The sequence below is a fragment of the Eubalaena glacialis genome, chromosome 9, assembly GCF_028564815.1.
Source record: "Eubalaena glacialis isolate mEubGla1 chromosome 9, mEubGla1.1.hap2.+ XY, whole genome shotgun sequence".
Lineage (NCBI taxonomy): Eukaryota > Metazoa > Chordata > Mammalia > Artiodactyla > Balaenidae > Eubalaena > Eubalaena glacialis.
Genome location: NC_083724.1, coordinates 54,666,986 through 54,691,567, shown reverse-complemented (window position 1 = coordinate 54,691,567; position 24,582 = coordinate 54,666,986). Strand labels below are relative to the sequence as shown.

Below are 24,582 nucleotides of genomic sequence, written 5' to 3'. Positions count from 1 at the left end.
GTCTGACCCTCCACTCCTCTCCCCTTCCCTGTCTTCACCCCCTTCTTCCCTCCCACCCCTCTCCTCTCTTCCCCTTCCCTCTCTCTCCCCCCTTCCCTCCAATAAAAAATTTTGTGATAATGACTTACTTCCCCAAGAAAACCTCCAGTCTCTTTCTAAATACTGAGAAGATCGTCTAAACTTACAGTGTTCTGTTTCCAAACATCTACGATTATAGGAGTCTTGTTTTCAAAATGTGTATTTATAAAGTGATATACAGCAGTTTGGCTTTACCTGTGGACAGCCTGGCTCTGGCCCTTGATGGAAGGAGAAGATTAGGAAACAAGAGATGAAGCCAAAGAAACTTTGGCGAATGATTTTCTGTTTCCCCATTGTCCTTATTGGCACCAGTGCCCCCACACAGGGCCATTCAGGACACCAAGTTCTCCATTCATTCATTAAATACATAGATAGATATGTAGATATTTTTAGTACTAACAGTATTCAAGGCCCCATGCTAAGTGCTAAATATACACTGAAAGAAAAAGAATAACTTCCGCTTTTAAGTGCCTAAAACTTGAATATTTAATTATAATACCAGGTTTTACATTTTCGAATGGAAATATTTGAGCTGAGTCATAAAGATTGAGTAGGAATTAATAGGGCAATAGAAGGAAAGGAGCATTCTAGGCAGGAGGGAAAACAGGCAAAGGCTCAGAGGTGAGAAATGGTATAAGCCCTTCAGGATCTGTAAGAGGCTCCGGGGGATGGTGTTTTGCTTGCAGATTGGCGACTGGCTGTTGACTTAACAATATTAGGCCTCCCTGCCTCTCGTGAGGGCATCTGAGGCATTGCCTCCTGATTAAGAGCCTTACTTTGACTGAAAATCTAACTGCACGCCCCCCATTTTTATGATTATTCTGTGTTTTTTTTTCTCTCTTTTCCCTGCAGGTCAGCAGGTGTAGGAGTGGGGGAGGATAGACACTGATGAATTGAATTTCCGTTTGATTCACAGGCTATATACAGCATGTGCACACACACCCTTAGTAGGGAAACCTCTTTTCAATCTAGGGATAAAGGCCTTCAACCTCTAGTGATAAGGGCCCCAAGCCTTTCTGGAGTTGGGCCTGGGAATTTGAATTTTTAACAAGCTCTCCAAGCAATCCCACGGCACAGTCATACTGGGAAGCACTGCCCTAGTGCCCAGTGCTGATCTGAGAAGGGAAGTTCAGAGAATAATAGCCAACACTTATATAGTAGTAACAAAATGCCCAGCACTGCTTCAAGTGCTTTACTTATAGTAACTCATTTAACCCTTACTGAAACCCTACAAAGTAAGCTTATAATTATTCCCATTTTAGAGATAAGGAAACGGAAGCACAGAGTTCAGGTGACTTGCCCAATGCACACAGTCAGTCAGTGGCAGAGTGTGAACAAAGCCACTCTTAATCCACACCCTAGATCTCCTCTGTAAAGAGCCAAGACCATTAGCCAAGCTGGCAGGGAGTTCTTGCTATGCTCCAGGCACCAGTCATGTGCTGGTAGATGCTTCACATCTGGCTCAGTGAGGGGAGGAAGCACTTGTAGAACTTGTCCATTTCTGTGGTCCAGATGTCCCTGACCACAGAACTGGGAAGAAATGTGCCCAGTGATGAGTCAGCTCCAGTTCACCACCAGACACAGCTGTCACTGACTTGTGACTCTAACTGGTGTTGGCCACCATGGCAAATGCCAGCAAGGTGCAGGCCAGTGGCTATGGAAGAACAGAAAAGGGAAATCTATTTCCTAAAACAGGGGGAGTATCCACAGGCTTTGGAGATCTCAAGTTGTGCTCTGGGTTGAGATAATGAGAGGGCCAAGGAATTGTATTTTGGGACATGGAAGGCATGTTCTGGAGCAGGCAGCCACCTTGTGGTGTGAGGTCAAGGGTGGGGACCCTAAGGCCTTCCTGCCCCCAAATGTCCTTGTCAGTATTCTCCCCACAAGTAATTTCCTCCATCTCAGCTACCTCCTCCCTTCTCTCCCCACCCCAGTTCAAGTGCAGATTCTCTAGAGAGGTTTCTTCCTCTAATCTACCCCTTGCCCTTCACACGTTCTCACACTTGCTCCAGGGCTAACTTAGAGGACCAGTGAGGCAGCCTTGCAGCGCATCACAGCTCTGTGGGTCTTGGGGACGCAGGACAGATGCATGGTGATTCTTTGTGCTACCTGTTTTAGGTACCAGCAGTGCTTCTACGGGGTTAACCTGTCCAGTCTCCGGGGTGCTGCGGTGGACGAATACTTCAGACAGCCAATAGTAGTAAGTGTGCTCTTTCTTCCCATGTGTTTATCTGTTGATTCATTCACTTACTAACTCAGGCACCTGGGATGCACTGTGCTCTCAGGCTCTGTGCTAAGCCATCACAGAAGCAAAGAAAGAGCTCCTTGGAGCACTATGTTTCAAGTTTTCCAGCTCTGATCTCCCGATCAATTAGGAGAATTCTCAGAGAATGATACTGTTGAAAGCAAGGAGATTTTCCAGCTGCCTTTCAGTGAGTAACTTCTGATTCTCCAACTGTCCTGACTCATCCCATGCACGTACTCAGCCCTCATACTTGTTCAATAATTCACATCCTCCCATTGATTCTGGTGGCCCAAGGCATAATAAAAGGGGAAGCTTTGGGTAATAAATAGCTTGGAACAGGAGTTTTGTTGTCAGACAGATTTGGGTTTCAGTTGTGGTCCCATCTAGCTGTGTAACCTTGGGCCACTTAAGTTTGCATTATCTGAAACTCTTTCAGTTTTAAGTGGAAGGAAACCCAACTCAAACTGGCTTAAACTAAAATGAAATTATTGGTCCTCAAATATTGCAAAGCCTGGAGACAGAGCTTGCTTCAGGGACCTGTTGCAGGAGTTCAGACAATGTCACAATGGTCTGGTTTTTCTGTTCTCATCACTTATCTCCATTTCCTCTGGTTTTACTCTGTTCCTAGACAGGATCTCTCCTCATGGTAGCAAGATGGCAGCAGAAGCTACAACTTCAGATTCTTACAACTCTAAGTCCCACAGGAGAGCCTGCCTTTTCCTAATAACTTTGGCAAAACCCCCAGAATTAGTTTAGATAGAGCCTGATTGTCCTACCTTGGGTCCTGCGTCCATCTGTGAGCCAATTCCTGTCTTCAGGGGAAAAGTAATGCTCTCGTTGGCCAATCTGAGGTCATAGGCCACACCTGGAGCTGATGGTAGACTAAATTCCTATGGAACTTCTTGTAGTGTCGAGAGGAGGTAAATTCTGGATGGTCCAGAAAACACCAAATGCCTGCTCCAGAGTCATTGGTGAGGATTAGATGATATAACCTAGTAAAGCACTTACTAAATAAAGCACTTACTAAATAATTGTGAGCTTTTATTATTAATATTATACTCATTAAGCTCATGCTCTCTAAATTCTAACTCTTGTTGACTTAAAATTTCAGGAGGAAAGCTAGACTGCCATCTTGTTTGAGTTCAGTTTATTCTGATAGAAAGGCATCTTTGGTTTTTTTCCCCAAGGACACATTTGACATTAGGATTTTGATGGCTCGGACAGTCAAGTACACAGTAAACTTTATGGATGCAGAAGAGGCAGATCTCCACAGGTTGGTACCAACCAATGTTGCTCTTGATTTTTAAAATCTCCTCCAAAAAAAAAAATAAATAAATAAAAAATAAAATAAAATCTCCTCTACCCCCCCACCCCAATCCCCCAAACTTCAGGACAGAGTTCCACAGCTCACACAGGGAAGAGATTTCAGGTGTGAGTCACACACAGGAATGGTCCATCAATTACTAGTTTCATTTATTGCAAAATGAGGGAAATGATGCCTCCTTCATAGGATTGCTTTAGGAATTGAATGAGAAAAATTAAATAGTAGTAGCTTATGCTAACATAGCCAGACACTGTTCTGAGCCCTTTACATATAATGACTCATTTAATCCTCACAGCAACCCTATGCAGATGGTACTATTTCTGTCCCCACTTCACCAATGACAGAAATGAAGCAGAGTGGAACAGTAAGTTGCATACACAGAATTATGTAAAATGCACAGAATTAATATGTGTGTTAGAGGTAGTAGTGAACCTTTCAGAAGGCCAGAGTCTGGGCTTTTTAACCACTCACCCAGGCCAGTACCACAATAATGACAGGAAGAGGAGCTACACCTTGTTGAGTGCTTGCTACATACTAGGTAACGTGCTAAGAATTTTACATGCACTGGCTCATTTTCAAAGAGGGCCCTCAGTAAATGTTAGTTTTTGCCCTCTTTTTTCCACTTGAAGAGACTCTGAAATGAAGACTCATTTCTCAGGTGGTGATATGAATCCCCTTTGGATGACCTTTCATTATTAGTATTTTACCCTTTTCTGCCTGAAAAGATTGATATTTGTATTTTTTTCTGGGTAAGAAATGTAAGACCCAGCTAGGTTATAATTTGCCTGGACTACCGAGGAAGCAAGAGTCAGACTTCAGAAGGTACAGCTGGCTAACTCAAACCATCATCTATCTTGAGATCATGATGGACAAAGGATGCTGTATCAGTCAGGATAGGCTAGAGCATGCTGCAGTAACAAAACCAAACTTCAGTGACTTATGATAACGCAGGGGCCTTTCTCCCCTACACTGTTTATTCATGTGCACCAGCTTTAGCTCCATGCAGCATCGCCAGCGCCAGCAATCAGGCTGGTGCAGCAGCCTCTGTCTGGAACAAGGCTGATTACTGAGGAAGAAGAAAGAGCACGGCAAAGCATGTACTGGCAATAAAAGCTTCTGCCCAGAAATGACACAGCTCACTTCTGTTCACATTTAATTGGTCAAAGCAAATCACGTGGCAGTACCTAAGCACAGGAGGGTGGATGAATGCAATACTACTGTTGCTCAGAGCAAGAGAAGTGGCATTTGGGAACAAGTCTAATAACTACCACAGGTCCAGACAAAATTGACTTCCATTGGTTTTATTTGCTGCTCTGAGCTGCCTCCTGAGTCAAGAGAATTTTTTGAAAATTATGTCTTTGTTGGCTTTTCAGAGATGTCATTCATTCATTTGTTGCACTGATTCAGCATATGTTTGTTAAGATTCTACTTTGTGCTGGGTACTGTACTGGTGCTTGCACAGATACATTAAGTAATTTCTTAAGTCTCTCCTTGAGGAGCTCATGGTCTGTTTAGGGGAATTCCAAAAGTGGGAGGAAATAATTACAGTGCATTAACAAACAAATTCAGTGTGACAAGTATAATGGAAAACTCTAGAAATGCTCTGACTACTTCAGGGTAGAAGAAGTTAGGCCTTTGGAGGCACCATAAATGCAAATAACCTTAAAAATAAGATTTTCCTTTGTAAATCTCTAACACATTCACTAAAATGTGTCTCCCTGGAGTAGTACAGCCCCAGCAGTGGACCAATAATATCATCTTTTAATTGTGGAATACTTTGAAGTTTACAAAGCACTCTCATATACATTTTTTCCCACTTGACACACACAAGAACCGTGAAAGGGAAGTAGAAGAGAGATTTTGCCACTCTTCAACAAAAGAGGAAACTGAGGCTCAGAGAATTTAAGTGACTTACCAAAGTTCCACAGCTAAAACAGATCCAGCTTCTAGATTTTGTTACATCTTTTCCAACATTCCTTCTCTTCCCACTTACTCTGCATTTGGCATCAACCATGGCAACTTCTGCATGACTCTTGCTGTAGCCTGGTGGGAAGTCAAATTGCCTCCCTGAAAAATAAATGAACTATGACAGTGACCTTCTGAGCTTGATGTTCCCCCTTGTGGTCCATTTCATCTTTTAGGGGCCTGAATAGCCTTTCGCTTCTGAACAGCTGCATAGGGGAGCTGCCACAGCCCATGTTTTGGCTTCTGGAAGGACGGTTGTCAGCTACGTCCTGAGTCATCCTCCTGTTTAGTAGTCCAGCCCAGCTCCGGATGCTGCACTCGCCCTGTGGAGTTCTGGGTCACTGCAGCACAGTGGGCTGGTCCTTGCAGAGTTTCATCAAGAAGCAACATTCTCAAATGTGCAGCATCACCCAAGCATTAATCACCCACTAAGAGAATCTTGCTGCCAAAGCAAGAGTGCTTAAGAGAAAAAGAAAACGTTCTGTGAATGTTCCCACTGATCTCACAAATGTATCCAGTATGTCTGTCAACAACAACAAAAATAATTCCAAGTGTTTCTTTTTTTTTTTTTTTATTTCCTTGCAGAGTAGAAATTCCCTTTGTGTTTCAGATGGCGCAGTCTGGCCTCATCCACGGCCTGGCATTCTGGTTTGACGTGGCCTTTGTTGGCTCTCTGTATGTATCATACCCCTTCTTTGCCTACTCTATCCCGTGCCATCCTCTACTATTTGTCACCATAACTTTAAGGTTTTAAAAAAACTAAGCTCAACAACCGTAATATTTGTTTCTCCACGTTTCCAGAAAATAAACACTGATGTTAATGTTACTTTTAGATTTTAGAGTGAAAATAAGACAGTTTTCCGTAGTTGCCATATCAACTCTGGCTAAAATACTCTTAGGCCAATTGTGTTGGGATTTGGAGGCATAAGAGAGGGCCTGTGCTTTATCAACCAGCTTGTTCTTTTCCAGAATAGATGGGGGCATGGGGGAGGCAAGCCTCTGACATTGTTTCCATCACACCTGGTTATAGAACCTCTTGTGTCTGAGTCATACCTCAAATCATACTTTCCCCCATGTTGGTTCACAGGTTTCAGTTTCACGATCTAGAATCCTTTTTCAGTGATCAGGCAGGCAGCATTAGGTAACTTCCCCCTCTGTGCACGCCTCTCTCCCCTACTGGAAAGGTTTGCAGGTTGTAGGGGAGAGACCACCTACTAGTTGACTGTCAGTGTTGGGTGTTCTCTTAAGGGCTGCGCTGCTCCTACGACCCCCAAGTCTCTGCTCTCCTCCCGACACCCCTGCTCTCTTCCCAGGCTTCTCCATGTGTCCCAGCTAGCAGTGAGGGTTGATCTGGGCCACGTGACCAGGCAGAGGGAAAACTGACAGTGCACTCTCCTCCACTTCTTATAAAAGCATCCAGGCTCTCCATAGCACCTACTGGGAAAGACGTGTCTGTGGGTCTGTGATACAGCTCAGGGGGCTTGGGGGACTCAGGGGAGGCCGGGATCCCTGGAAGCCTTGTCTGGGCTGACAATCAGAAAGGAAACAATGTACGAGTCATTCCTATTCCACACAGCATGTATGTTCAAGGAATCTGTGCATCTATATCTCAGACTCTCCCCCACTAACATCCCAAGTAAACGAATTTGTTCCTGCAAGGGTAAGGGAGATAAGCTTGAAGCCGCCTGCTTCAAGGGGGAAATTTCTTTGAAGTTAAATGCTTTATCTTAAAAAGCTGTAGAACATTTGCATTCTCCTCCATAATATAGCTGAATATATATTTTGATATAAAGGTGGTTTATATTAGCAGTTAAATTATATAAAATTTCCCCCCAAAATCTTCAAGGCAAAATGTCCTCTCTAGCAATTGTCCCCGTGTTCATTGTGCACCTTACTGCCTGCAAGCCCATGACCACTGCCTAATCCCAGGACAGGTGACCTCAGCGTTCAAAGCACCAGCAGGGTGTCCCCACTTCTTCATATGAAATGAAGAACGTCAACTTGAACACACACACACACACACACACACACACACACACACAGGATGTCCGGGCTTGAAGGGCAGTAGAGGCCATCTGCCCCCGTAGTTTTTCTTGCTTCCAGAAACCCCATCAGGACCCCTGAACAGGTGGGCATGAGACAGTAAGAGGCTACACTCCAGACTTCTCACCCTGCCAGACTTTTCCAACAAATCAATTCCCAATTTAACTCTGCTGTTATCGGGCTTCTAATGAACTGTGACGTAGCCATACAGATTGATAGAGTGACCGAGTGCCTGGGTTTGAAGCCTGGCCTGACTCCGTAGGGTGGTTGTGGGATTTAATGGGCTAATTACATAATGCTCTTGGCACTGTACCCAGCACATAGTAACTGCTCAATAAACTGAGCTATTCATATCTTAAAAGTGTTCCATGAGTTAATAAACAGTGAAAACCACTCGTCCCCAGTTCAATCCATTAATGTGGGCCTGGAGCCTAATTGGCTTTTAACTCTTCCCTTGCCCCACAGGGTAACAGTTTGGCTGTCAACAGCGCCCACTGAACCTCTGACTCACTGGTATCAGGTGCGGTGCCTTCTTCAGACTCCTCTCTTTGCCAAGGAAGGAGAGACCCTCTCAGGGAGAGTGCTGTTTGTGGCCAATAAACGGTAAGCAGCAGAGTACAGACGCGATCCCGCCTGTTTCCTGGGTGCTGACAGGTGGGGGCGGGAGGAAGCTGGCAGGCCCCTGAGACTCCAGCACCAGAAATGGACAGCAGGCTTTACAAAGGCCTGGCTGAGTTTGCCGAGATGCCCTCAACCTCAAAGCCTGCAGGGCACACGTCACCTTGCACTGAGCACGGCCAGGAAGAGAAGCTTAAGATAAGTCAAGGGCAGTGTTCCCCACCTGACCGCAGAGGAAGGAAGGAAGGAAGGAAATCCATCAGCTTATGGGAGCACTTGCCAAAGACTTGAATTATCAAGCGCTGTAAAGCCCACGTCAGCTTCCTGACCTTACTTCCATCTGTCTAGCCACACATCCCCAAATTTAGTACCGGGAAATCGATCTGTACTGCAGGGGGGAACGTACTGCAGGGGTGGTGCATGGTGTGTCAGGCAGGACTGGCTGCTGCCCTCTGGTAATGGACTCACGAGGTCTCAGCAGTGAATACTTTGACTTACCTCATTTTTAGAAGGCTCTATTTTCTTTCATCTTGTTGGAGCTTTTCCTGGGTGAATTAGTGGAGAAAGGCATAGAGGAGTAGCTCAAGGACTCTCAGGATATTAAGGGTACTCAGAGGTCATCTCATCCAACTTTCTTCCCTCCCTACCGGCACTCCCACCCCCACCACCTTCCTTGGGCCTGTGCTTAAACACTCCAGTGACAGAGAGCTCACTACCTCATCAATCAACCCTTCCATTTTTAAAGTCTTTATTTTTTTCATGACAAAAACCAAACATGCTCACGTGTAAGCTGAAAACTACAAGAGTGTCTAGAGTTCAGCCACGCTCCCACCCTCACCCCATTCCCCAGATGTGAGCCCTTAGTCCATATCCTTTCAAGTGATTTTTGGTGCACGTACCAACGAATAACATCGTTTTAGAGTTGTTATTGTTTTACAGGAAGGTTGCACTAGCAGCTGCAACTTAAGTTTTCACTTAGTAATAAGTCCTGAATCTGTACAGATAGATCTGCTTTGTTCTTTTCATAAATGCAGAACAGCCAAGGACATGGGTATACCATAATGTCTTTTTAAAAATCCCTGATTGACTGACATTTAGGTTGCTTCCAATTTTTTTTTTTTTGCCATTGCAAAAAATTCTGCACTAAGTATCCTTGAACATAGAGCTTGCACAGTGACATGAATATTTCTAAATGAGATGCCTAAAAATAGAAATGCTGGATCAAAGGGTAGGTACAGGTTACAGTCTACTAGATCCTACCTTTCTCAGTGACTGCACCAATTTCCACTCATACCAGCAACAGATAAGCAAACTCTTTTCTCCACGTCTTTCCTGAAACTGGATGATAACTGTCTCTATGGCTCTTGCAAATCCAATAGACTCCAAAATAAGTGTTTAAAGTTGCATCTGGTTGTTTTGGTTTATAATTCTTTAATTATTTATAAGGTTATGACTTTTCATATAGTCATTGACTGTCGACTACTTTCTTCTCCTTTAGACATCTTTAATTATTAAAAAATTATTCTTGCTGTTGATCACAGATCTATTGATACTTCCTATAGATTCAACTCATTGATCTTAGTTATGTTTCTGAATTCAAAAGAAATAGGTCTGTTCCAGCCTCCAAATGGCAGTTGTTCAAGTATTAGGAGCATCTTACTGAATATACTCCTGGTCTCCCTGTACTCAGGCTAACGTCCTCAACTCCTCCCTCCTATAAGAGGGATTTTGAAATAGTTTAAAATTCTAAGTCCTTCCCTCTGGAAATACACAGGTTCTCAATGTCCCCTTTAAAATAGTTCTCCAGAAAAGGGAACCCTCTTGCACTGTTGGTGGGAATGGAAATTGACACAGCCACTATGGAGAACAGTATGGAGGTTCCTTAAAAAACTAAAAATAGAACTGCCATACGACCCAGCAGTCTCACTACTGGGCATATACCCTGAGGAAACCATAATTCAAAAAGAGTCATGTACCACAATGTTCATTGCAGCATTATTTACAGTAGCCAGGACGTGGAAGCAACCTAAATGTCCATCGACAGATGAATGGATAAAGAAGATGTGGCACATATACACAATGGAATATTACTCAGCCATAAAAAGAAACGAAATTGAGTTATTTGTAGTGAGGTGCATGGACCTAGAGACTGTCATACAGAGTGAAGTAAGTCAGAAAGAGAAAAACAAATACTGTATGCTAACACATATATATGGAATCTTAAAAAAAAAAAAAAAAAAAAAAGGTTCTGAAGAACCTAGGGGCAGGACAGGAATAAAGACGCAGATGCAGAGAATGGACTTGAGGACACGGGGAGGGGGAAGGGGAAGCTGGGATGAAGTGAGAGAGTGACATGGACATATATACACTACCAAATGTAAAATAGATAGTTAGTGGGAAGAAGCCGCACAGCACAGGGAGATCAGCTCGGTGCTTTGTGTCCACCTAGAGGGGTGGGTTAACGAGGGTGGGAGGGAGACGCAAGAGGGAGGGGATATGGGGATATATGTATTATTTATAGCTGATTCACTTTGTTATACAGCAGAAACTAACACACCATTGTAAAGCAATTATACTCCAATAAAGATGTTTAAAAATAAAATAATTCTCCAAAACTAAATACAGGACAGCATACATGTCCTGGTAAGTGCTGGCTACAAAGCGGCAGTGAACACTGCTGTTTTGAGTACCATACTTATAATAATAATGTAATTAAAGTTTAAATTAAGTTGGGGGCCATTTTACTTGAGTGTTTAGATAATTAAAAGCAAAAAGTATATTTTTACATGATCTTTAAGTCATTTCTCCCTTCTCCTAGTATGCAGCTGATTTTTGTCAGCTTCAATTCAAGTTTTTGTATTTATTCCACCCATGCATTCATCATGCTGTTTTTAGATCCTTACTAGAGCCAATGGATTATCTTACTTACTTAAAAAAATTTTTTTGTGTAGCATGTTAGTGAGTCCTACCATTTTGTATCATTTGCAAATTTAATAGGCAAACTTTTATTTAAAAATTATTAAGCAGAAAGAGGCCCAGAGTGTAAACCTTCCTTCAAAATTTGCATAGCCTAATTATCCTGAGCAAAAGAAGCCAGTCTTAATATGTTACATACTGTATGATCCCATATGTATGACTTTCTTGAAGACAAAATTATAGTGATGGAGACAGATCAGTGGTTGCCAGGGGTTATGGGTGGGGAGACAGTGTGACTGCAAAGGAATAATAACATCCTGTTTGTGGTGGCAGTATTTACATAAATCTATACATGTGTTCAAATGAGTGTTTAAAAAATATATATATGTCTATGTCTTCCTCTTATTTTGTTTGTCCTCAATAAAATCTAGACCTTGAGTTACTGGTTTCACAGAATCTGACCTTATATTTAAACCTACCCAGGCCACTATTGGGAATGATAGGGAGGGATTTATATCACTCACTAATTTCTGGAATTTAAAAAAGAAGCCTAGTTATCAAGGAAATTCAAATTAAAATAATAATATTTTAATCCCAAACATTTAAATATTAAGAATTGGAAAAAGTATAATGAAATTAGTAGTTTTATGCTTTGTAGATGAGGAAGTAATTTGGTACACTTTCTGGAAGATATTTTAGCAGTAGGTCTTGAGAGCCTTAAATATGTTTTATATGCTTTAGCCTGGTGAGTCTACCTCTAAGAATTTATCCCAAGAAATATAATCCTAGATAGTACATAAAGATGTATTACAGGAATGTCTTTTGCAGAGAATTTCTGTCACAAAACCAGATTTTTGTTACCATAAGTAATAATATGTTATTATAAAAACATAAATATTTAACAATGAGAAATTGCTAAATGAATTGTGCTATACCCACATAATGGTATTGAAAAATACATTGTTGAGAATTATAGGATAAATGCTAACGTTAAATAAAATAAGGAGATAAGAAGGACTATTTAAGCAATTTAAGCACGATTTTGCTAAAAATTTATATTTATAAATATATAGAGGGAAAATTACATAGAAGGGAAATATTCTACAATGCTAGTTGAAGGAATCCTTGTCTAGTGACATTATGGATTATTCTATTTCTATTTTTCCTTATTTTTCTACAGTGAATATGTCACCCTTTTATAACCAAAAGAAATACATATATTCTTGAGAATGACTAATAAAAATCCCACAAACATAGCCCCTTCAGATTAGTCATCAAGGATATAGCATATTACTTGTTATTATTAGCCGCTTCTTCTCACTGTAATTGCTTGAGCCTTCATCTGGGGTCTCTTAAAATCAATCACATTTGTTGGCTGTTTTACGTCAGTTTGAGATTTTAGCTTAGCCAATTCTTGCATGATTAAGATTGTTTTGGTACATTAGTGGTGACCCACGAAGGGTCTCTGTTACTTAAAGCCATTTCTGCCGTTGATATTGATAAAGCTTTTTTTTTTTTTAAATACTTTAATCAACCAGAAATACCATTACCTTTGTAATATTTAAACCAAGAAATTATAGCTATCAAACTCTTGTAATAAACAATTTGCAAGCAAACAAGCCTTCAATTGCCTCTACCAGTATTAATAGTATCCAAATAAACAGATGCAGAAATGTATAAGATGCGAAACACATGCTCTTAAAACCCGCATGAAGTAGGTATGCGTAGATGATGCCCAGGACTTCCCTGGCGGTCCAGTGGTGGTTAAGACTCCACGCTTCCACTGCAGGGGGCATGGGTTCAATCCCTGGTCAGCAAACTAGGATCCCACATGCCACGTGGTGCACCCAAAAAAGTAGAAAAAAAGGAAAGAAGAAGATGCCCTAAATATATGTGACTGGCTAACACCAGCCTTGTGAGTTGATGTGTTGGTTTTCTTCTTCTGCCTTACAGACAGAGCTATGACATTCACATCGTGGCGCTGGTAAACCAGACAGGCTTCAGGTCTGGGAACACCCTCGATTTAAAGAATCCTTTCTTTAGGTAAGAAATGCCCTCATCCATTTCACACCTATGTATATAGGATCTCAACTGATCATATGACTAGGTAAAGAGGTTTAGAATAATTCCATCTTTCCTAAGAGGAGAAAAAGCATCTGTTCTTCTTCTCTAAGGAGACTTGGATCCCGATATGGAGTTGAGTGTTTTATGTTCCATTAAATAGAATTCAATATATAACAATCTGATCCTGATACAGCGCAGGAGAGTCCTACAAAGTGAATTCTCCTTACAACTGAGCTGTAAAGAGCTGTGTGACCTCAGGTAAAGTCACTTTCCTTCTGGCATTCAGTTTTCTCATCTGCAAAATGTAGAGTTTAAAGATGATCTTCTTTGACCTTCATTCACTATGGGATGATTTTATGTAGCAGTTATTCCAATACACCTAAAACATGAGTCCATTTAAAGTAAATTTTTTTAGATGTTTTTTGAGATCATGTAAGTCAGGACATAATTTTCTTTGGCAGCTGTGCAGATTTTGTCTGATATGAAGAACTTGCCACAGTGGGTTGGATACAACAAATGTTTCTGGAAAAACTCCCCATTTGTATAGCTATTCAATGTGAGCCAATTAAATATCCACACATGAAATCAACCACACAAATAAAACCACTGGACACTGTCACTCTTGACTTTCTTAATAGAAAGTGACTTTTCTCTCATATTTTAATGTCTCCCCAAGGCTTTAATTCAAAGCATCATGTCTGTATAGTATTAAAAAGCTTGAAGAGAAGGGGAAACTCAGGAAACCACACCAAGAATTCTTTGGCCAAGATGGGAAAATGAAATGTTGACCTTGAAGCAGGGGAGGCAAGGCTGTAATTGTATATGTTGTATGTAGGCTATCACACATGGTGTGACTCTTTGAAACCTATTGCCAGTTAGGAATATGGATCTGTCTCTAATTCCGAGGGAAGAGAGAAGTCCTCACTCCCATCCCCTTGCACAATCCTGCCATGTTAAGCAAAGGGCACAGGTTTTGGCCTCGGAGAGAACAGGCTGACTACTCACCAGTACTATTGAACCTGCCTAGCCCTCAGTTTTCTCATCTGTAAGATGGGATAAACAGCATACCTCACCAGGCGATTGCAAGGATCTATAACATGTCCAAGTACTTAGTAGTTCACATAACTGATGCTCAATAAATGTCACTTTCTTTTCTTCCTGTTCTTGGCTCACCAGCTCTCTCTCTGAGTATATAGATGTTGATTTGTAGTTCATTCCAAACAGAATCATTTGGGTTTTGGAAAAGAAAATGAATTCTTGTAGGGTTTCAGAAAACCCACTTTTGAATGAAAGAACCACGTAAGCTAGTAACTCTGAGTCCCCCTTCCACTTCATCGCACAAGACCAAGGTTTGAACCAGAAAACCACGGAGAGAGGGCCCGGGCCTTGGCCAGCCCCTGCTTCGCACGAAGACATAAACACAGTAGCCGCAAGGTCAAAGTGAGAGTGTCAGAGGTCTTCTGATGCCTAAGATGGCTACAGCCCTGTCAAACAGATGGACAGTGGAGCAAGGGGCAGGTGCCTTTCCTTTTCCCCTTTTCCCTCACTCAGCAGCAAGTCTGATTCATGTATTTAATTAAGCAAATGAGGTGCTTGAAAATGTAACTTCCCTGGGAATCACAGATCTTGACTATATTTCTTCACCAGCCCTTCCTGATGTCTAGGCCTCGGTATCCTCAATGGAGATGTGGGCTAACTGACAGAATCTTTGACGAGCACTTGGTATATAGTAGGTGCTTAGTTAAATGTCCAACAGTGTTAATACCCTTCTCCTCCTCCCCCACATGCAACTCCAGTTTGCTATTGCAGCAACCGAGAAGCAGCAGCCCAAGGGAGAGAGAGAGTATGTGTGTGTGTGTGTGTGTGTGTGTGTGTGTGTGTGTGTGTGTGTGTGTATGTGTGTATTTGGGAGAATTAAAATAAATGGCATTACCCAGAGGAACAATTGGTAATACAGCCTCAGAATAACTTTCTCTCCATTTGCTTTTTATTCTGCCCATTTTTAGGGCACAGTAGGCCCTACTGACACACAAAAACAAAAGATTCATTTTGGGGTTTTGGCAGATCCCCAATACCATCTGGCCACCAGTGACATCCTAAAAACATGTCAAGATCAACAAATTAATTGCTGAACACATGAGCATCCACCATTACACATAATGTGAAAGTTTCTCTTTCTCCTTGGGCAGGGTCGGGGGGACTTTTATTTTGACTATTAATTATTTTAAAGTAATTTGAAAATAAAAGAAGAGCTTACAGCTGTTCCTAAAAGTGAGCAAAGGCACAAAACTACTTCCTCAGGGAGGGAAAGTTCTCCGGTAACCTAGTAGATTTTCCAAGAACTGTGAGACTAGTCCTTCATCATTAGCGTCCCACACAGTCTGTCCCAGGACCTGGCTGGGCCACTCACTGTGCTGGGCTGTGGAAATGCGGCTGTGACCAGGGCAGGTGCAGCCCCTGCCTCCATGAAGCTCTCATTGTAGTGGGAGGGAAGTGGGCATTAAATAGCTATCTGCATAATTAATTATATCATCATAACTGCAATTAAGTGACACGAAGGAAAAGTAGAGGGCACCAAGAGAGTGTTAATCCATAAAACCACCACCACGGGTGCCCCAAACGCAGAAACAGCTGAAGCTGCTTGAGAGCACCAGGAGAGAGAGCTCTGAGGTACTGTTGCCAAGTCCCACTAAGGAAAGCTGGGGCCCAAAGTTTCCTATTGAAACTTGAGGCCTTAATCAAGTTTGCTCACTTCTGAGAAGCCTCCCAAGCCCGAGGCTGGCTGAGATGCCCCGCCCACATCACTCAAAGAGCCCTGTGCAGATACCACTTTTAGGGCACCTGGATGGCTCTGTCTCAATTATTATTTTATTTGTCTGCAACGCCACATACCTTGAGCACAAGATTTTGCCTACGGCCGCTTATAATGCAGTGTAATGCAGTATCAAGCACATTAGGTGCTAGATAAACACTTGATGAATGAGTGAATGAATGTGGCCCCATGGAGCTCCTGATGGCTCCTAAAAGAACTGTGACCAAGATGCCATGGCCCAAAGAGCATTTAGTCTTCCATGCTCACACAGCAAGCCAAGCCTCTGTTCTACTCATGGCTTCTCACAAAACAATTTGACCCTTCTTCCCCCAAAATACTAAGTTCCCTTGATTTCCTCAAGTTAAATATTGGTTTCCTTTGTGCTTTTTTTCAACCAGTTTATTAAGTAATTATTGTGTGCCAGGCACTCTTCTCAGTGCTGGGGTATAAGAGAGAATGAGATAGGTACAAACTCCCTGGTCTCGTGGTTTGATGTCTCCCAACAGACATCAGGAAAGTAAGCAAATAAATAGGATAATTTCAGATAGTGGTAACCTCTGAAAAAGATAAACAGAGTAATGTCTACCTGATTTCAAGAATTACAAGAAAGCTACGGTAATCACGGCAGTGCAGTACTGATGAATGGATGGCATGTAGATGAATGGAATGAAATAGAGATCAGAAACGGACCCAAACATATATGTCAATCGATTTTCGACAAAGTTGCAAAGGCAACTCAATGGAGAAGTGATAGTCTTTCAAAAGTGGTGCTGGAATGATTGGATATCAGTATGCCATTTAAAAAAAAAACAAAACTTCCTTCCATATCTCATACCATCTCTAAAAATTAACTCAAAAGGGATTGAAAGGGATCATAGAGTAAAATGTAAAGCATAGAAGAAAATTTTTGTGACCTTGGATTAGACAATAATTTCATAGATATGACACCAGAAATAATTCATGGAAAGAAAAAAATGATAAACTGTCCTTTATCAAAATTAAAAATGAATGAAAAGTCACAAACTGGGTGAAAATATTTGGAAATCATATATCTGGGAAAAAAACTAGTACCCAGAATATCAAAAGAAAGTGTGATGCAAAACTCTCAAAAATAATAAGGAAAATAATAAGAAAATAATGATTTTTTTAAAGAGCAAAAGATTTGAACAGATACTTTATCAAAGAAGGTGTAATAGCAAATAAGCACATGAAAAGATGTTCAACATCATTAGTCATTAGGGAAAATGCACATTATAACCATAATGACATACCATTACACACCTATTAGAATGACTAAAATAAAAATCCTGACAATACCAAGTGCTGAGGGATACATGGAGCTCCTGGAACTCTCATTCATTGCTAGTTGGAATACAAAATGGTACAGACACTTTGGAAAACAGTTGAATAGTTTCTTCTGTCATTAAAAATTCACTTACCATATCACCCAACAATCCCACTCCTGGGTATTTACACAAGTGAAATGAAAACTATATTTGAATGTTTATTGTATCTTTATAATCACAAAAAATTGGAAATAGTGGGAATGTCTTTCAAATGGAGAATGAATAACATCCATACAATGGAATAATTTTCAGTAGTCAAAAGAAATGTAGTACTGATACATGTAATAATACAGCTGAATCTTAACTACATTATGCTAAGTGAAAAAAAGCCAGACTTAAAAGGCTACATACTATATGACTCCATTTCTATGACATTCTGGCAAAGGGAACACTGTAGATACAGGAAACAGATCAGAGCTGGGGTTGGGAGAGGGTTGACTATAAAGGGGGTATGGGAACATTGTGCAGGGCGATGGAATTTTTCTAGATCTTGATTGTAATCGTGGCAGTATGTCTTTATGTGTTTGTCAAAACTTGCAGAACTGGACACTAAAAAGGGTGAACTTTACTGTATCTATAAAAATACTTTAATTATATAAAAACTTACAAGAATAAAAAAGGGATAGCAGAAAACAAATGAACAGAGTGATGTGCTGGGCAGTGGCAAGGCCAGGGATTGGGGGTGGGTGTTATTTACGTGGGGTGATCTTCTAGGCCTCTCCAAAGAGGTAGCCGCAGAGTGAAGACATAAATGTGAGGAAGGAACCAGCCTGGGCAGACATGCACGCAGAGCCTTCTGCAGGAGAGCAGGAAGGGCAAAGCCCTGAGGCAAAACGAGCCTATTGAATAGCAAGAAAAGAGAGTCATTGCTTAGTCTTTGCTGTAAACCTATAAAAAAAGAAAAAGTCTTTCAGTGAACAAAAATCTGGATCATCATCTCAGATCTGAATTTAGGCTATGCATAATCAAACTCACTAAATATAGTGGGTAAATACAGATCTAAGGCTGCCCATAAAAACTCCAGGAAACGGCATGGAGCAGGAAGAGGGAAGTAAGAGGGGGCAGGGAGGGAAGGAGGGGACGTGAACATACAACCAGCTTGCCTGTAGCTTTGGATCTGGTGGAATTTAATTACTCAGTGTCACAGAATCACCTTCTCTGTTTTAGGTTTGCTTAGAAGATAGTGACAAGCCAAGCCATAAGTAAATGAAGCCCTGAGAAGTCCCTTGACATGCAAGTTAATCCTTCATGTTCACATGCATTCTAAATTTTACAAGGATGTTTAGGTTTATTTAAATTCCTTTTTTCCTCCTTAACTTTAAAATGTGCATCCTAATTTTACTGACAAATCTATTTCTTGGTGCTTCTTTACCTGGACTGGTCCTTAACAGCTTTCTGCATGTAGCCTAAGAATGATTTTCTTTTCTGTTTTTTTTTTTTTTTATAGTAAAGCCAACAACGTTGCTTTAATTTTTGAAGTATTTAAAAAAGAAATTGAACAAAATCCTACCTCATGTTTATAACGTATGCATATGTATGACATGACATTAGAGCATGTGAGGGGTGATCTATTTGCAATTTTAATCTGTTCTTGCAAATATTTTCAGTAAATCAATAGCTAGTGCCTAGCTCAGCGATGTGTTAAAGAATTTTTGCTTTATTCAGGTCATGGAATAATATGATGTCAGGAATGTTCTTCATTGGCAAAATTTGATGACTCTGTGTGTAGTTAAGAAAATAAAGATGGAACCTTTGTCAGTCCTCTTAGGTTTACAATAAAAATGTACAGTGTGAGACACCAGTGAGGCCTCTCCTTTACGTTAAGACATTTGTTGTATGTCACACTTCAAATGGTGGTGGAAGATGATCTTTCTAAAGAGTGGGTTTTCCCCTGGCTTAACAACCCTTATAAAAGTGGATGTCACGTCAGCACCACAATCTAATGAAGCCCAACAGGCAACCTGCTCACTCCGTGGGGGAACCTGGGATAAAGAGCAGTTACATATTCTCATCAGTCAGCCGGTCACCCACAGCCGTCAGCTTTCCACTGTGGTGCTTTCACTCCTTCTGGCAGCTCAGTTTGAAATAGCCTTCTCCTTCTATCCATGCCAACAGTCTTACTCCCTAGACTGCAAGGCTTCCTTGCAACTCACCCTCACCAGCGTGCCTCTCTAAAAGTACCCTTTCCTACCTTTACTGTGTCTCCCTTCTTGAACGAACCCTTTGATGCAGCATTTTATCACTTCCTACCATAAGCACACACATCTTTCTCTTCTATTAACTGGTTCTTTGTGGCTTGGATCAGAGACTGATTCACTTTTTAATTTTCCACAATGCCTAACGGTACACCCAGTGCATGGAAGGTGCTCAATAAATGTACATTGATAAAATAAATAAATCTATCCTGAAGTTAAGAGTAATCAGAATAATGGAATCGGGCCTGACAGTGTTCTTTTTTTTTCAATCAATATTTTTGTATTGAAGTATAGTTGGTTTACGGTGTTGTGTTAATTTCTGCTGTACAGCAAAGTGATTCAGTTATATATACATTTTAAAATATTTTTTCCATTGTGGTTTATCATAGGATATTGAATATAGTTCTCTGTGCTATACAGTAGGACCTTGTTGTTTATCCATTCTATATATAATAGCTCACCTCTGCTAACCCCAACCTCCCACTCCATCCCTCCCCCAACTCCCTCCCCCTTGGGAACCACCAGTCTGTTCTCTTATGTCCATCATTCTGTTTCTGTTTCATAGATAGGTTCATTTGTGTCATATTTTAGATGTCACGTATTAGTGATATCATATGGTATTTGTTTTTCTCTTTCTGACTTCACTTAGTATGATAATCTCTAGTTGCATCCATGTTGCTGCAAATGGCATTATTTCGTTGTTTTTTATGGCTGAGTAGTATTCCATTGTATGTATGTAATACCACATCTTCTTTATCCATTCATCTATCGATGGACATTTAGGTTTTTTCCATGTCTTGGCTATTGTGAGTAGTGCTGCTGTGAACATAGGGGTGCATATATGTTTATGAATTATAGTTTTGTCTGGATATATGCCCAGGAGTGGGATTGCTGGATCATATGGTAGTTCTATTTTTAGTTCTTTAAGGAACCTCCATACTGTTCCCCATAGTGGCTGTACCAACTTACATTCCCACCAACAGTGTAGGAGGGTTCCCTTTTCTTCACGCCCTCTCCAGCATTTGTTATTTGTAGACTTCTTAATGATAGCCATTCTGACCAGTGTGAGGTGGTACCTCACTGTAGTTTTGATTTACATTTCTCTAATAATTAGCGATGTTGAAAATCTTTTCGTGTGCTTATTGGCCATCTGTATGTCTTCTTTGGAGAAATGTCTATTTAGGTCTTCTGTCCACTTTTTGATTGGGTTGTTTTTGTTGTTGTTACTGTCGAGTTACATGAGCTGTTTGTATATTCTGGAAACTAAGCCCTTGTTGGTCGCATCATTTGCAAATATTTTCTCCCATTTGGTAGCTCGTCTTTTCGTTTTGTTTATGGTTTCCTTTGCTGTGCAAAAGCTTGTAAGTTTGATTAGGTCCTATTTGTTTATTTTTGTTTTTATTTCTATTGCCTTGGGAGACTGACCTAAGAAAACATTGGTACAATTTATGAGGCCTGACAGTGTTCTAATTGCTTTTCAAAAAACTGTAAACCCTGGATTACAGAAACACAGTATGGCTGCTGCCACTGCCTCCACCCACACCCGGGGCAGACATTCATAATCAATCCCCACACTCTTTCCCACCGAACCCTGATGTGACCTCACAGTCCTTCTCAGCCTGACACCCTAGGAAGCCATTATCAATCCATAGACGTGGGCACAAGAGATGAAACCCATGACTTCTAATGATTCAAAACATTGATATTATTTCCCAATCTTTGAACAGTCCTGAAGATCTAAAATATTATGAATTTATAATTTATAATTTGTGCTGAAGCACAAATTTGATACAGATACCTGCTACAAGGGTGGATGATAGGGAGGGTCTTTTTGTCAATAACTCAGAGGATGCATCTCCATGTCATCAATAACTATCCTGAGGTATTCCTTAAAAATTGTTTGTCATCATCTTCACCCTATTTTTAGAAATTTAAGTAAGCTCTTAGTGTTACTAAACAAATGATGTAGAGTAGAGCTTACTTTAATGGAGGAATCTAGTAACTTTACTACTTATTCCAGTCCTATATCTTATAGAATTATTAAGAATCAAAGGGAAGTACTTACTAAGTGTTAATTTACTGTGTTTTATGTGGAAATTACATTACCATAGTATTTGCAAATTTGAAAGTGACCTCAAAGCATGTCCCCTATGAATATCAAGAGTAGATTCTGAATTTAGGGAAACCTTGGAAACCTCAGTCTATCATGAAGCCATCACATCATAATTAAGACAAGGCCAGAGCCCTGGGGAGTCGTAGCAAGTTGGTCAGGAGCTGATGTCAGGAGCTGCTCTGAGGTAGCCCGCATCTCGGGAAGTGCAACCAGGACAGCTGTGGGACTTAGAGGTCACACAGGCTAAGGAGCTCCAGGACATACACCAGGCAGTTGCTGTAGAGGTTAAATTGTGCCTTTGACTGCCAGTAAAATGAGGCGCTGACTGAAAAAAAACTGTAACTTTATCATATCACAGAACAAGAAGTGCAGAGGTAGAGTGGACTCCAGGATTGGTGACTCAGTGGCTTGGTGTTTTCATCAAGGACTGAGGTTCTTCCCTCCTTTGGCTCTGCCATCCTCCCTCATGGGTCAGCCCCCTTAAGAGGCACAAGGAGACCATGAAAGTTACAGGAGTCACATCTACACACACCGATGTCCAGGGTCATAAGAAGAGACTGTCACTTCTGGTGTCTCCTCTTAAAGATATGATGGTTATCACTTATATAACACTTATTATGTACCAGGCACTCTTCTAAGCACTTTACAAACATAAACTAATTGTGATCCTTACAGCAATCCTGTAGGTATGTATTATTTTTAACCCCACTGAACAGATGAGGAAATGGAAACAGAAAGGTTAAGTAATTTTCCTGATGTCACACAGCTGGTAAGTGATGGTGCCAGGATTGTAAACCAGGCAGTCCACTCCAGAGTCTGTGCTCTTAACCACAAAGCTCTCTGTACTGCAAAAGAGCCTTTCAGAAGCAACCCACAGCCTTGCCTTCATGCTTCCGTGGCCAGACGTGAGTCACATGCCCACCTCTAAACCAGTCAGTGACGAGAGACATGGGATTACTACAGAGGGGCTAAACTGAACAAGATTTATCTCTGAGCTGGAGATGGACTGAGCCTGAAAAAAAGTAGGGTTCCATTCCCCAGGAAGGGGAATGGACATAAGGCAAGGAACCACTATCACCTGCTTATGAGGGGCTGCCTACAAACAGTCCAGCCGCACTACTAATTCCATTTCCTCTGCACTTATAAGGTAAGATGGTGTATTATACCGTAGTCATCCACACATGTATGTCTCCCTCTTCCCACTTGCTTGCAAGCACTCCGAAGATAGGAACAAATCTCACAAATGTGCATATTCCCCACAGGGCCTGGCATAGGGCCTGGCTCATAGAAAGTGTTCAAGAAACGTTTGTTCATTATAATTGAATTTTCATTCTCAAGTCTGCTTAATTGGAGAGGTCAACAGTTGGCCATGCTCAAGGCAGGCCGATAATGCATTTTCACATTGATCTAGCAATCAAATAAATTCCGAGAAACTTCCCTTGCCATGCAAAATAGCATGAAATCACACATTAACATAGGTCAATACAAAAGCCTAAACTTATTAAATTGTTAGTGTCTTGCACTCAGCACCCTTGGAAGTAACATTAATGTCACATTTTATTGTGACTTGACAGTTCCACTATATTTAATGAAACACATCAGAGAGCCATAGACAGAGCAGGCTTCATAATTTGTACCACCCAGTGCAAAAAAAAGATGCAGAGACCCAGCCTGGGTAGATGAGTCCGTCTCCCCTTTCATGAGCTTATTGTTCCAAACCACAGTGGATGGGTGACCCCGCAAGAGACTGTGACTTCCCAGTACTGAGTACTGAGAGTGGCTGCGAGGGCCCCACAGATTTGCAGACTGAGCTCAGTCCCTGAGCAGGAACTAGCATTTCTCTTCCCCACCTCTGGAAACAGCTGGACACATGCCTGATTCCAACTCTACCTGTGCCGTGCACCCCCCTAAGGGCAGAGTGTAACAGTAGAACTCAGGCCACCCTGCCTGGTTGCTACTGTAGTCAGAGGGGCAGGGGCAGGGGCAGGGAGGGAGAAGCCAGGCGGAGCCTGGGGCTTAGTGGATGGATCCCAGAGAGGCAGTGGGAAGGCAGGACCCCCTGTGAGCCGAAGCTACCAGCCCCAGGCGCGTGCTCTGTAGTCCCAGCATACTCCACTGACAAAACACAAATTCAAAGATAAAAGTATTAAGGATCTCAGGACAGCAACTACAGAGCATTAAACCACAGGACCCTGTGCAGCTGCACTTACCACACGCCCTGGCCACAGAGGTGAGCTGTAGTGCCTTGCTCAGATGTGAATATCCAGCTATGGAGAAGAGAGACGCCATTTTAAGTCGTGCTGTTATACAAAAGCTGGTTGAATGCATGAGCTTATCTCAGGGGATGGGGAAGAAATTAGACAATGAAGAGGGTAACTGCTCTCTGTACAAGTGTTTATCCCGGGTTCCATTCAGTGGCTCCTCTCCTGATGTATGCCATGGTGACTTTGGACTTTACCCTGCAGACAGGGAACCAGGTACCATTCCACGTTTTTTAACTGGAGGAGTGACATAATCAGATTTGTCTCAAGCATGGGTTTCTTTGGGGGCAGTGTGGAGGAGGAATTCAACTGACCCTAGGCAGGCAAATCAACCAAGTTCTACATCAGTTATTACTGAAAGTAACATAATAGCACCATGGTTAAAGGTAAGGGCTCTTTAGTTAGAGTGTAGCTGGATTCAAATCCTGGTTCTGTCACTTACTAGACATATAAACTTGAGCCAGTCACCTGCCTTCTCTGAGATTCAATTTCCTTATCTGCTAAAATGAAGTAATAGCAATAGGGTTCTTGGGAGGGTTGATGCAGTGATATACATAAAGCATTTAACACAGTGCCTGCATCATTAAATATAGCTATTATCA

At 41.5% G+C, this 24,582-nt stretch overlaps 1 protein-coding gene across 1 annotated transcript in view; it reads left to right on the top strand.

Moving 5' to 3' along the window:
* LOC133098422 (histone-arginine methyltransferase CARM1-like) overlaps nucleotides 1-22,439 on the top strand; it is a 254,019-nt gene extending 231,580 nt beyond the window's left edge. Inside the window, exons 8-13 of the mRNA XM_061201230.1 lie at nucleotides 2,197-2,278; nucleotides 3,511-3,596; nucleotides 6,198-6,287; nucleotides 8,121-8,258; nucleotides 13,143-13,232; nucleotides 22,406-22,439. Coding sequence (XP_061057213.1) covers nucleotides 2,197-2,278; nucleotides 3,511-3,596; nucleotides 6,198-6,287; nucleotides 8,121-8,258; nucleotides 13,143-13,232; nucleotides 22,406-22,439 — 520 coding nt within the window. The remainder of the gene's footprint in view (nucleotides 1-2,196; nucleotides 2,279-3,510; nucleotides 3,597-6,197; nucleotides 6,288-8,120; nucleotides 8,259-13,142; nucleotides 13,233-22,405) is intronic.
* Nucleotides 22,440-24,582: the final 2,143 nt, after the last annotated feature.